The 12,944-nt window shown below is 36.9% G+C and overlaps 1 protein-coding gene across 6 annotated transcripts in view; it reads right to left on the bottom strand.

The window, feature by feature from the left end:
* cpped1 (calcineurin-like phosphoesterase domain containing 1) overlaps positions 1–12,944 on the bottom strand; it is a 72,157-nt gene that overhangs the window by 25,854 nt on the left and 33,359 nt on the right. For 2 of the 6 annotated variants that reach the window (XR_015503423.1, XR_015503424.1), the window contains exons 3-4: positions 2,247–2,669; positions 1,538–1,684 (exon numbers count right to left, since the gene is read on the bottom strand). The exons of 2 other annotated variants lie outside the window; for them this stretch is intronic. Coding sequence is in view for 2 of the 4 variants with exons in the window: in NM_001007413.1 (NP_001007414.1) it covers positions 2,247–2,669 (423 nt within the window). In the remaining 2 variants the exon portion in view is untranslated. 6 annotated transcript variants of the gene reach the window in all.

The raw sequence follows: 12,944 nt of genomic DNA, 5'->3' as shown, positions 1-12,944 counted from the left end.
TCCCCGCGCCAGATTTCTGCGGCGCGGGAATACATTTCCGAATAAATCGCGGGAGCAGAACTCTAGCACGGAGCTCCATAAACAAACAGCACGCGTCGCGTTTTTAACGTGACTTTGCACGCGATAAGATAATATATCCAGTTAACCTGATACAGTACACGCGGTTACAAGTAACAAATCACAACTAAATACATTTGCAAGCAAGAGTAAACGAGGCAACAACTTTAACCGCACGTACTTACACTTGAGAAATGTAGGAAGAAACCCATCCTGACAGTTACTCTTTACTGATCCTTCCTTTAACAAACTCAGATGAAGTATTCTTTGTAGCATGTAGCTTCCAGAAGTTTCCAACTGCTTGGTTATAATGCTGATGTTTCATCTTTGGGTAGAGACTCAATATATCCATCTGCAGTGTGACTTCAATCGACCGGCATGTTTGTGTGCGTGTGTTTGTGGGTGTGCGTGTGTTTGTGGGTGTGTGTGTGTGTGTGTGTCTGGGTTACTGCGTCAGAGGGCGGGGCCTCAGGTTTGAAATCTCCCGGGTTTGCGCGTGCACGTGAAAAACTTTGTTTCGTTCGTACGTCATGGCGAAACACCTAATGAGTCGGTATCAAGGCGACTCGTTTGAAGCACTATGATTCGACTCTTTTATAGATGAATCAACAGTTTTAAACACTGTATTCTTACAGATTTAAGCCTTAGCTGGATACTTCACTTCACTTAGAGCTGTGTTACACACTACATGGAGGGGAATTTTCAAAAACCCATAATATGGGCTCTTTAAAACTATTTTAGTCAGGCAAAGCTTATGTAGATTGTGTTTTTTTTTATGAATAGGCTTAACTAAAAGAAGCTGAAAACAAGCAATATACTTGAAGATCATCAAGCACAATATAACACAAAAAGTCACTCGTCTTGATGTCAGTTTAATACAAAACGATGACAGGATATTTCTGATTTTAGCACTCCTTTTTTCTGATCTTATATAAAACCAACTTTAACCCAATGCCAGTGTGGGGGAAATATTATTCCTGCACCCGCTGGCTTTTCAACAACTGGACAAAGTGCCTGGCTGTTTCTCAATTCCAAGAACGCAGAGAACGGACTTGGGATCTTATGAAGACCGCTCTTGCCAGGTGTCAACAGAAGAACGAACTCAGGAGACTACGAGAACAGAGAACGCGTCCTGTGAGAAATGAGATGCTGCATTCTTCCTGATGGTCACATGACCTTCACACGTTTTAAATGAAAAATTACGTAAACATTACAGCATTCATACAACGGTTTATTGTTTTTACCCTTTTTCAAAATATATATTTTGCATAAAACATTATAAATATATGTTGCACCATATAAATAAAACAGACTTTAATATAAATTTCAGCAAACAAACACTCTTAATGTGTTTATTCCTTTATTAAGATGTTCATGGTAATGTTTACTTTCATTGTTTCATTTAGGGATACTCCCAAGGTAAATAAATTATATCTTTAAACTTTAATAATAAATCTAAATAAAATGCTGCGCTTCCCACCTCCAGACGCAATGAATTCTGGGACTTCCAGAGCGAGTTCGGTGCTCAAGTCTGCATCGGTGCATCCTCGATTTCAAGAATACATCCAGGAAGTTTCACGCGTCCTCTGTTCTTGCGGTCTTGAGTATTGGAACTGAACTTTGGCAGCTGATGATGACATTACACGAGAACATGAGGACGCAAATCCGCTGCAAACGCATATTGAGAAACAGCTCCATAAAGTTTTATAACTGGTAAATAACATGATTCAGTGTTATATAAGGTTGTCTATCGTCATCTATTTGGTATGTGTTCATGACTCAAGTAGGCTTTAATACGCCAGGGGAGGGACACAAGTTGTCATGCCAATATTAGCATTCTTGCAGATCACCAACTGCACCTTTAAGATATTGTCTGTTTATTAATACCATACATTTTCTACATGATCTTATTCCTTAAACCTACCCAATACATAAACCTATAGTAAGCACTACCTAATAACTAATAATATGTAGCAAATTATGAGTTTATTGATGAAAAAAAAAAAATTACCTTAAAATCAAGTGGGCAACTTTTTTTTATATACACTTAATTTCTTAACATTTACAGCCTTTAAAATAACAAAAAGCCTGCTCAGAATTAGATTGCAGACTCTTCAACCCTCCCTAACATATGAACTCTTGCAGCTTCACTTTGTGTGATGTGAAAGGCTCAAGTACTTTCTTCTCACCTGCCCGTTTGAATCTCTGGATCAAGAGCTCTCTGATCCCCCTCTGCAGGTTGAAATAGTCGTCTTCTTCATCAGGGGTGCGAAGGAAGAGTGGAATGTGCTGGAAGACAAGCACATGTCGAGACGGGGTCTGAACTGCCATCTGTAACCGGTTCTCCAGCCAGACCTCATGGGCCTCCATTAACTCAGGACAGCCTGATGAGTCAAAAAAGAACTGAGAGTTCAACACCAGGCACAGCACGCCACCCACCCAAAAACTGAAGTAATCATCGCCCCATTCGTGGCAGAACTGCTCCACAGTGTCTGGAGTGGGAGCATTGCCGAGGTCGTGGTTTCCGCTGACGAACACAAGAGGAATGTCCGGGTCGGTGCCTCGCAGGGCATCTTTCAGGTCCTTTATCTGCTGTTCTCTGAACGGACTTCCTGAAAAATGTAAAAGAAGGAAGATTTTACTTGTTTGAAAACCTTAAGAGAGTCAACACTGTTACCAGTTTGTCCAGTTGTTCGCCATGTACATTGGTGGACTTAAGATGCAGAGATAAGTTGAACACGTCAATGAGGTTCGAGTGAAGAACTGTTCCAAAAAGCGGGTAAGACAAAAACAAAAGCCTAAAAATAAAATAAATAAGTAAATAACGGTGAAAATGTGGTAAAATCTGAAAACATGGTAAAAATTTGACGAGGGCTGATGGCTGGATTGCTTTTTAAAACTGTCGGTTGGCTTTAGGAAAATTAGTGGGTGGGTCAACCTGTGCTTTTGAAAACACTATCGGTTGGGGTTAGGAAAGTCGATCGATCAGTCATTCAGTCGACAGCGGCCTCTGGTGAATTTCCTCAAGAACAGCAGGTGTGAATGGCACTTGCAAGAGAAATATGAGATCTGAAAAAGCGTACACAGTGGCCTCTAGTGGATTTGCTAAAACAAAAACTGCAAAAAAATAAAAATAAAAAATTTGCTCCTGGGACGTATTTGGGGTTTTCCAGAAGTGGTACATTTTCAGAATGAGCCCGGGATGAATAATAAAGTAGGATATTTTAAAATACTTATTCCACTATTCTTTTCATTTCAGTGGAATACATTTTCATTAAGTTCATTCATTCATTTTCCGCCAACTTATTCAGCATATGTTTTAAACACCGAGTGCCCTTCCAGCCGCAACCTAACACTGGGAAACACCCATACACTCATGCTAGATTCACCAAGTTTCACTATGATATTTTTATTTTTAGATTTTATGTTTTCATACTCATATTAAAGAAATAAGTCATTTTTATTTGATTTTCTGACATTTTATTTTATGCGTTTACTTTTCTAATTAATTTTATAATTTAGAAGTTGAAAAAAAAAAAAAAAAAAAAAAACCTCATACAAGCACACCAAACACTTTTTGGGGACCTCCCATAGATAAAAAATATATTTATATTGTACAGACTCTTTATTCTATCCCCACCTTTGGTTCCCATGACCCATTTTCCTTATAGGAACCAAAATCTTTCCCCACATAGTCCAAATTTAATAGAATTGCAATTTTCATCTCCACAATATAAGGAATGCAAGCTACACACGTGTTGTTTATATCTGTATCTGTGTTGTTTTATTTTTATTTAGTTTAGGGGTTCTCAATCCCGATCCTTGTGGCTGTCAATGCTACAAATTTCGGATGTTTATCGTTTTAAATCAGATGTTTGTTCAAATTCAACAAATGCCCTGCAAAGTAGACTCTATATTCCACCCTGATATTAGTTTGCAGGGAGCATCTTTCATTCAAATAATTTAGTGTGTGATTTGTTATTGTATTTAGTTATATAAATATATTGTCACACTTGACACTTCTCTAGTAATATGTTGTGTCTAGTATGCCTTTGTGTAAATCCGTGAATGAACATTCTGAAGTGTATTAAAAGTTTCTCATGGTCTGGTAGAGAGTAATGAAGAAGAAGGAACCAGGGAAGGATCGATGATCCTAAAACCAAGATTGAGAAACACTAGTTTAGCTAATTTACACACGCACACACACATGCAATCTCTTCTGTAACATAATGTAGTAAATTTAGTTACTTAAAATAACTAAAATACTAAAATGTGTCTACATTTGTGCCTGTGTTGTTTTAGTATAATGATTCTAGTCTGAATAAAAAAACAAAAAACATTTTTTCCCTTTTCATTTTAACTTTTAAAGTGTCTATAAAGTTTTTAGTAATGTTATTTACATTTAGTTATTCTAGCACAAGTTCAAACAAATACATACAGACACACAGTATGCATAAAAACCTTCATTTCAACATATTACACAATATATAAATACATTTATAAAAATTTTAAAACATCATTTTCTTTTCCCAATCAGAACAATTTGCACAGATGTGCACAACAGGAGCGAAAAAGACTAAATAAATAACCCAAAAAAAGTAAAATGAAGAAAAAAATAAAACTACAGTTAAATCCCCAGGAGCAATACGGCACACAGCAGCTATAAACACAGCAGGAACAGTCAGTTTTCAGTGGAAAATAAGATGCAGCGCCAGACATGAGGCATGTGATAGTATATAAATACAATCTTCAATGGCTTCTTCCATCTTCAAAAGAATACTGAAGCAGTCAATATGTGCAGGATTCAGAATGAAGTTTCTGTTTCATGCAGAAAATAGGGAAGCATTCAGTCTAACCACATTTCTCTAAAGTAAAGGGAGACTGTCAAGTGAGTTTTGAAGCTCGTTAATAACAGCCTTAGGTTACCTCTAATATGACAAGTAGGGCATCTTGCTAATTGCCTGCTGTGAATCTGAAACTCAATGAGTAGCGAGGCTGAAATTAGAGTTGGCATTAGTGACTGTGCTGTTGAGAATGCTTGACAAAGAAAACTAAACCAACAGACCATGGTTTTTGTCTATGGAGGGAATTAAAAGCCTTTCCTACACTTCACTAAAACGTGTTTTAGAAAAATAAAAAATTGGATTACATTTAGTGTAAATTATTATAAAGAAACCAATGTGAGTAAAAAAAGTGTGCTGTTGGAAGTCATCAATCACTACTGTCAAAATCAACAAAATTATGAATTGTTTCTTCATCAGACAGTAATAGAGTCTTATTGGTATATCCTAAACACTTATATTGAAAACCAGCATAGTCAAGACAAATCTTTTTAATCATAGGAAGGTTATAGGGCTGCATGATTAGTGATTGAACTGCTGCGATTCTCATGCACATGCTGTCTGTTACATTCCATTGTGTTTTGAATTTAATGTTGTGTTTGCTTTCTTTCCTCCCTCTCTCCTTTCTGTTTCCTGTTTCTCAGCTAGGTGTGGAGGAGCGGAGGTCAATTGATTGCGCCTGCAGCTTGTTGCCCTGCAAGCTTAAAAGCTGACCAGTTGCAAGCCAGAGTCAGTACGTTTACATGGACAGAAATACTTTGATTTTAATGCGATTAGGACAATACTCTGATTAAAAGTCTAGCATGTAAACATTGATTTTTAAATTAATCCGATTAAGGTCATAATCGAACTAAAGAGAAATTGAATTAAGACGTTGAGTATGCCGATTTTAGTCACATTATTAAAGTGCAGTACAGACATGTATACACCTTAATCAAACTATAACTGTTATGAAGGACTTTTTGCTGCGTTTTGTGAAGGGATAGTCCACACAAACACACACACGGCTGTTTGACAATTCTTTGCACTAGTCGGTAAAGCCCACAGACACCTGCATCATGAAATGCTGAGTTTATTTTTCTTCCATTCAGCATCTTCTCTTAAAACAAAACTCTTCCAGCAGTTCATAGTTGCATCCAATATCTCATTTGTCACAGGGGGCATGCATGAAATGTTCTGGAATGAAAGTGGCAAACTGCAGTTAAAGTCGACAAATTAAAAATGAAATACCCAAAATTACATAAAGGTCCGGAAGAAATGCGAATAGGGCAATGACACAATGACCTTAATTGAATTGTGTGCTATAACATGTTGTCAGTGACTAAGTAATTAAATTATTTTCCTTAATCTGATAAAGACAATCATTTGATTAGGGTGTTTACATGAGTTTTGTAAAACTTGTTTCTGCAAAAGTTTTGATACTTTTTTTGAATGTTCCTTCCATGATCCTGTTGTACATGTTATAGCAAATAATTCAATTCATGCTTTTGGAGTTTCATGTAATTTCGGGCATTTCATTCTTTGTTTTTTGACTTTAACCTTTTTTTCTTGAGTCATTTCGTTCAATTTGTCAAAATAACTACAACTAGCTCAAACGTTGATCACACTACTACATACAAGTCATAACTAGAACACTACTGTGCAGCGTACAGTCCACAGATAAAATTACTTATTGATTTTATCACGGTCTGGATTTAGTCGACAGGAGGGTTTTACCACTCCTGGCTCCAAGAAGTCTGGATTTTCGTGAGTTCTTAAGTAATCTAGGGGGACTGGAGAGATAGGTCTGTCACTTCAAAGACATTCCTGCAAAAAAAAAAAAAAATCTATATATATATATATATATATATATATATATATATATATATATATATATATATATACACACACACACACACACACACACAAACACACACACACACACACACACACACACACACGCACACACACACACACACACACACACACACACACACACACACACACACGAGGCTGTTCCGACAGAAAGAAAATAAACTCATCAAATCTTGAACCAGCACAAAACTAATGTGTTATGTTTGGTAAACTTTGTATCTCATTTCTGACTTTTCTTACATGTGTAACATCTCTTATGACCTGTATCCCTTTAGGCCTTTTTAAAGCATAAATACTATGAGGATGTGAAAAATCATGTTGATGTACTTTTAAACCCCCCATGTTTGGTACCGATGGGTTTCTGCTGACATTTTACAACACATGATACATAGAGCAAAATCATAACTCGCATTGCTTTATTCTTTAATTCCCTGTATTAAATGCCTGTCCGCATGGTCTGGGCGGACACTCGAATTTGTATACAAGCAGCCTCGAGACAAAAGAAGGTTCACACGCTCAATTTCCCCTGAAATCATTGGTCAGAATGCTGTACGGGTTGTCACGTGACCCGCAGGTATAACCAGACCTCGCCCCAAACATCCTGCAGAGAAAGCCCCGAACAAAAAACTCACAAAAGGGTGGCCTTCGGGCCACGCGGCTCTCCTAAGCCGCATGGACTTTTCCCGCCACGCTTTCTTTATTTTCCGGCAAAGTAAACTCAGTTTAAAGTTTGCGATTGCGTTCCTCAGAACTGTATCACAAACTCAACGCATCAAGAAGGACATCAAAGGAGTTTCATCAGGACGGAAGCATAAAGAGTGAGATCCAAGACATTAAGTCCAGGTACTTTTAGTTATGCGATTAAGCTGTGCCCCTTTTATCAAAAAGGTGTTTTTTTTTTATCTTGGTGGTCTTTAATGGTGCGTGTGGAAATGAAAGTTTTGTCACTCTTTTATCTGAAATCTATATTTCCGCGCTTTGCTATCTTTTTTTGTTCGTACATGTTTTATAGTCCCGTATAGACCCGATATCTTCACGTGGTTTACCTTTGTTCTGTGTTTAATGTATGTTTGTGCGTTTGTTTGTTCGTTATGTCCGACTAGTCAATAAAATCCATTATAATCAAATGAATGGTACCATTTGCCTCACAAGAAAATGTCACTGAAATACAGATTCCCCTGCCTAGCTATTATAAGTTGTTTAAAACTTTTGAATGATTAATCTACTTCGCAAGAAGTAGCAATTAAATTCCCTTTTTCCAAATGAAAGAGCGGCGGCTCTGCTTGTGTTTGTTTGGTCAAATTAACAATAAATTGATCCGGAATATTAATGATTAATAATAATTTGTTATTGTTGATAATTAATATTCATAATCTGGGAGTCCGCTCGGTCGCGCGAGCATGATCATATACAATCATAGTTTGTTTGACCAAACTGACTGAAGCTTTAGCCGGAATATTAATAATTAAGAATAAACCGTTATTGTTGATTATTAATATTCATAAAATTAGCTAATTTCTGTTACAACTGTATAATGCAATGATACTAAGAAAGAGAAAATTATCCTTCATTGTTTACCTGGTGTTTTATCTATGATTAGCTCTGCTCACCATGTCTTCAAATTTGAGTTGTTCTTCACCTGACAATGACTGTGTCAAAAATGAAAAAAATTAAAACGGCTTTCAATGTATAACCTTACATAATTTCCCCTCTGGTCTCTCTTTTTTTTTTATTTACTTTACATGTTTTATTTTTTCTCTCTTCTTTAAAATGTATTGTGCAGATTGTAAGAACATGTCAGTTTTTTCCCACTGTTCTAAGGTTTTGCAATCTATTCTTAACTGTTTTTGAAACTAATAAAATAAAAAAATAAAAAGCTTAACTAATGCTTACAGTGTGAGCCAGAAACATCCACGATTAGTTCACCTTTCGAGTCTTTGGGCTTTTGAGTCATTTGTTCACCGTGACAGTATATAAAGAGATGATTTAAAACGGAAGACTTGAGAAATGAACAGATCAAATCTTTTTCCAGCTCTAATTGCATATGACTGGGCTCTGTCTTTGATGCGAAGAATGAACGACTCAAACCCGATAGAGGACTCGAAAAATGATTTTTTTTTCTCCACCTGCATGTGCGCATATGCAAATTGACGAGTCACACCCTAAGAGGACTCTTCGTTCACGAGTCACATAAAAGATTTGTTCAAAATGAACTACCCTGCGTGACAAACTGAAGTATTGGATGCACAAACTGGTAGAAGAGTGTTGTTTTAATAGAATTTGATACCGCATGCCGGATGGAAAGAAAAAACCTCCGCATTTTGCAATGTAGGTGCCTATGGTTCTCAATAGGTGCAGAGAATATTGTCAAACAGCAGTGTGTATGGAATATCCTGTCGCAAAACACGGTAAAAAGTCATACATGAATGTGTTTACAATGTCTGTACTGCACTTCAATAATGCGAGTAAAATTGTTATCCTCCACATCTTAATTCGATTTCTGTTTAGTTCGATTATGACCTTAATCAGGTTAAATTAATAAAAAATCCCTGTTTACATAGTAAACTCTTAATCAGAGTATTGTTTTGATTGTATTAAAATCAGATTATTGGTGTCCATATAAACATGCTCAATGATGCTTGCTTCCAAAGTGTAGTCACTCTCCTACCTGACTGTTTTGTGCAAGTGTTTTGTCACTGTTGCCGTTAAAGCCTAGTTCACACTACAGGATTTTAAGCCTGATTTGAGCCCGATTTGGAAGTTAACGAGCTCACCGACAGATCGGGCTGTGATCGGGAAGAAATCTAAGGGTGCACAACGCTCACCGTTCTTTATGTGTGAACTACTGAACAACGCATCAACGAGGCTCGCTGATGCGTCGCCGACACCTCGCAGACGGAAATCCAACATTTAGCATGCTAAATATTTCAGAGCAGTCGGCCGACTCTACCCCACGTGTGGTCAGATGTAGTTACGAGCTGCAGCCAATGAGAGAGCATATCAGCATGAGCTGAATGCCTGTGTGTTTAGGAGCTCAGCAGAAACATCTGTGATTGGTCAGAATGGGCATCGGTGCACTCGGTTCATTCTGCGTTAGTACAGACATGAGAGTAGGATATATTAACAGTGGAGCTAGAATTCTGTAACTTAGAATTACCATACTGCTCATTCTGACCGTTCTCATATAAAACGCCATACTGTCACAACATATTTACATTCAAAGCATCTATGGAGATAATAAAATTAAGCTTTGAATGTCTGGCATCATATTTAATGAAAAAATAATCTTTTTTTGGTAATACAGCCTATAAATATGTAGTTAAGATACTAGATCACACAAAGGTCTTGGCTTTCATTTTCACTTTCAAACAGGAGCTATTTTGCGGCACAGAATATGCTGCTTTGAAAGATATCTGAAGTAAATGAATGTTTTTGCCATCAGAAAGTTTTGTTCATTTTAGTTAATAAATTCTTTAACTTAAATTGGTGTGTTGTCATGAAGGGACGAGACTGATCCACACTCACTTAGATTTTTTTTGTCTCGTTTTTAGTCGAAATATCTAAAAAATCTTATATCTAGAAGCATTTTCTCTGAAAGCAAAACATAATCTCTTGTTTTAAGTTTTTCCTTAAAACAAGCAAAATAATCTGCCAATGGGGTAAGCAAAATAATCTTGTTTTTCTTTTTGACATAAGCCTATTTCGCTTAACTCATTGGGAGGTTATTTTTGCTTGTTTTAAGGAAAAAAATCACTTCATTTTGGCATATTATTTCTTAAAACAAGACATTGTGTTTTGCTTGTCTTGAAAATTCTTCTTAATTTAAGAATTTTTAGATATTTGGACTAGAAACAAGACAAAAAATCTATGTAAAAAAAAAGCATTTTTGCAGTGTGAGCATGGAATTGTCCAAAATGTCTTTTCAACATGCTGAAGTACTAAGTGTTACTAACAGACTTCTATAGTACTACTAACAGAACAGCCAAGCCCAACCCCTGAAAACCCCACACCATAATCTCCCCACCAAACTTTGCACATGGCAAAATGCAGTCAAGTTAGTACTGTTCTCTGTCAATTTTCAAACACAGACTTATCATTCCGATTTTTCAGACAGAGAAGCATAATTTCTCACTACAAGAAACACCTCTCCACTGCTCTAGAGTCCAGTGGCGGCCTGCTTTACTGTACATGTCCTACAGTACCAAATTATGGTTGCCATTACCATTAACAGTTGACTAAGTAACATTTAATAATGTGGAAATTTAACAAAGGGACTCACTATACAGGTGGAATCCGATCACAGTACCACGCTTAAATTCACTGAACTCCTGAAAACAACCTGTCCTTTTATAGATCTTTGTAGAGGAAATCTGCATGTTTGATTTTACACCTGTGGCCATGTTGTTGCTTGGAAGACTTAATTTCAATGATTTGGATGAGTGTCCCAAACCTTTATGGATTTAAATATATACCATTCCCGTAAAAAAAAAAGTCACATAGGTTTCAAATTATATAAATGTGACTATATACAGCAATAACAACAAATAAAACAATAAAACATTTATTTTATAGTAAGTTACAGAATTATCTTTACTGTTTAATACACACAAAAAAAGAAAAGCAGATAATTATTCATTTTTTGAGGGAAAAGAGTACTGGTGTGAATAGGCTAATTACTGTTCCCACTTTGTGATCAATACCCATTTCCAATATCTGAATGTGAGACTCATTTAGACTTTTTCTCCAAGTTACATAACATTCAATCTCAACAGGTTCCCCTCATTCTCCCAGAAGTGCCAAATCCCACAGAAACCTATTAAAATTACTCCCAAAAGAGATCTCTATCAGCTAAACATACAGAGAAGAGAGGGCTCTTTCAGTGCTGATTTCCCTCTGGTCAGTCCATTGATGTGCAGCTGCTCCTCAGAGAAATTCACTTTTATCCGCTTTCAACGGCAATTAAAACTCTAAAGTACGTGGAAGGGGAAACAGAAGGAAAAGAAAACCTCCATCTCACCTTCTGAAATGTCCCCCACCACAGTACAGGCAAGGCTACAGGCATCAGGCAAAGGTTTTTATAGTCCCCTGAAGAAAAGCATCAGGTTCAGTGCTCTCCAAATCTAATCACCTCCCTCGATGATCTCTCCCGCTGGCAGCCAGGAGAAGTCCTTGAACCGGAAAGCTCAAAAGGGTTCGGTGCCGATATCATGAAGCGGCCCTTCAATTACCGTGCAGAACTTAGCTTGTCCAACACGCTGCCGCTCACTGTTCATTACGGCTGGCAGAACGCAGGAGATTGAATGGCTGAAATAGAATCAGATTTGGCTTCCAATGAGGCTTGAAGAGATCACAGCACGTGTTTAATGAAGGAAATGTTGACTGGCAGGGCTGCTCAATGCCTCGGACTGCCAATACAATAGCACAACGATGGTGCAAAGAACTAGTTCAGCCAAATTTATTCAACCTCATGTCATTAACATGTTGTTTTTCTAAAATAAATGCAAAAAGAAATGTTTGGCAGAATTTCCTTGTACTTGAAAACTGTAATTACATTAGTGAGATTGGTTTTTAGCTAATCTGTGGTCCATACGGATCCAAAAAATGTGAGTAAGAAACTACCTGCGGGTTTTATTTGAAAATAAATATATAAACTGACTGTATTTATGTGCCAATAATGACCTGTTTGTTCAATTTGCACAGGTTTATTCATAGCCAGCTAGCTCATTTTATGTGCCTGCCTCCAAGCAAACCATGGACTCTGCCCTCCTCCTAACTCTTTTTGTAAACAAATAAAAAAGTGACAATGGTACTCCTTTTGTTTCTCTGCGTTTGAACAATTAAGCGATCCTGGCATGGACGATGCTGTGTGTTTAGATGTAGCTTTAGAGGCTCGTAGGTGTGCTTTCACAGAATTCCAGCATTAGAAGAGGCAACAGCAAAATGGATGAGTTGTAAATATGAAGATAATGTCCCAGAAAGAGTTGGCAAACCTTGCTTGTGTGTGCAAAACCTTTTTTGTTGGACTGATTTATGACCTTGTGCAATACAAGGTTGGACTGAAATTGCATTTAAAGGATGTATTTGTGTCTAAAATTTGTTTTTAAAAAATGTAAGTAATTTTAAAATATAAACTTTGATTGTTTCATTTGATTACAGTTAGCAAACACCAACTTTAATTCACTTTAAGATCAT

This window comes from Danio rerio, chromosome 12 (genome assembly GCF_052040795.2).
Source record: "Danio rerio strain M-AB ecotype USA chromosome 12, GRCz13ab, whole genome shotgun sequence".
NCBI classification, from domain to species: Eukaryota; Metazoa; Chordata; class Actinopteri; order Cypriniformes; family Danionidae; genus Danio; species Danio rerio.
The sequence above is the reverse complement of the archived record's forward strand: the minus strand, read 5'-3'. Positions and strand labels throughout refer to the sequence as shown.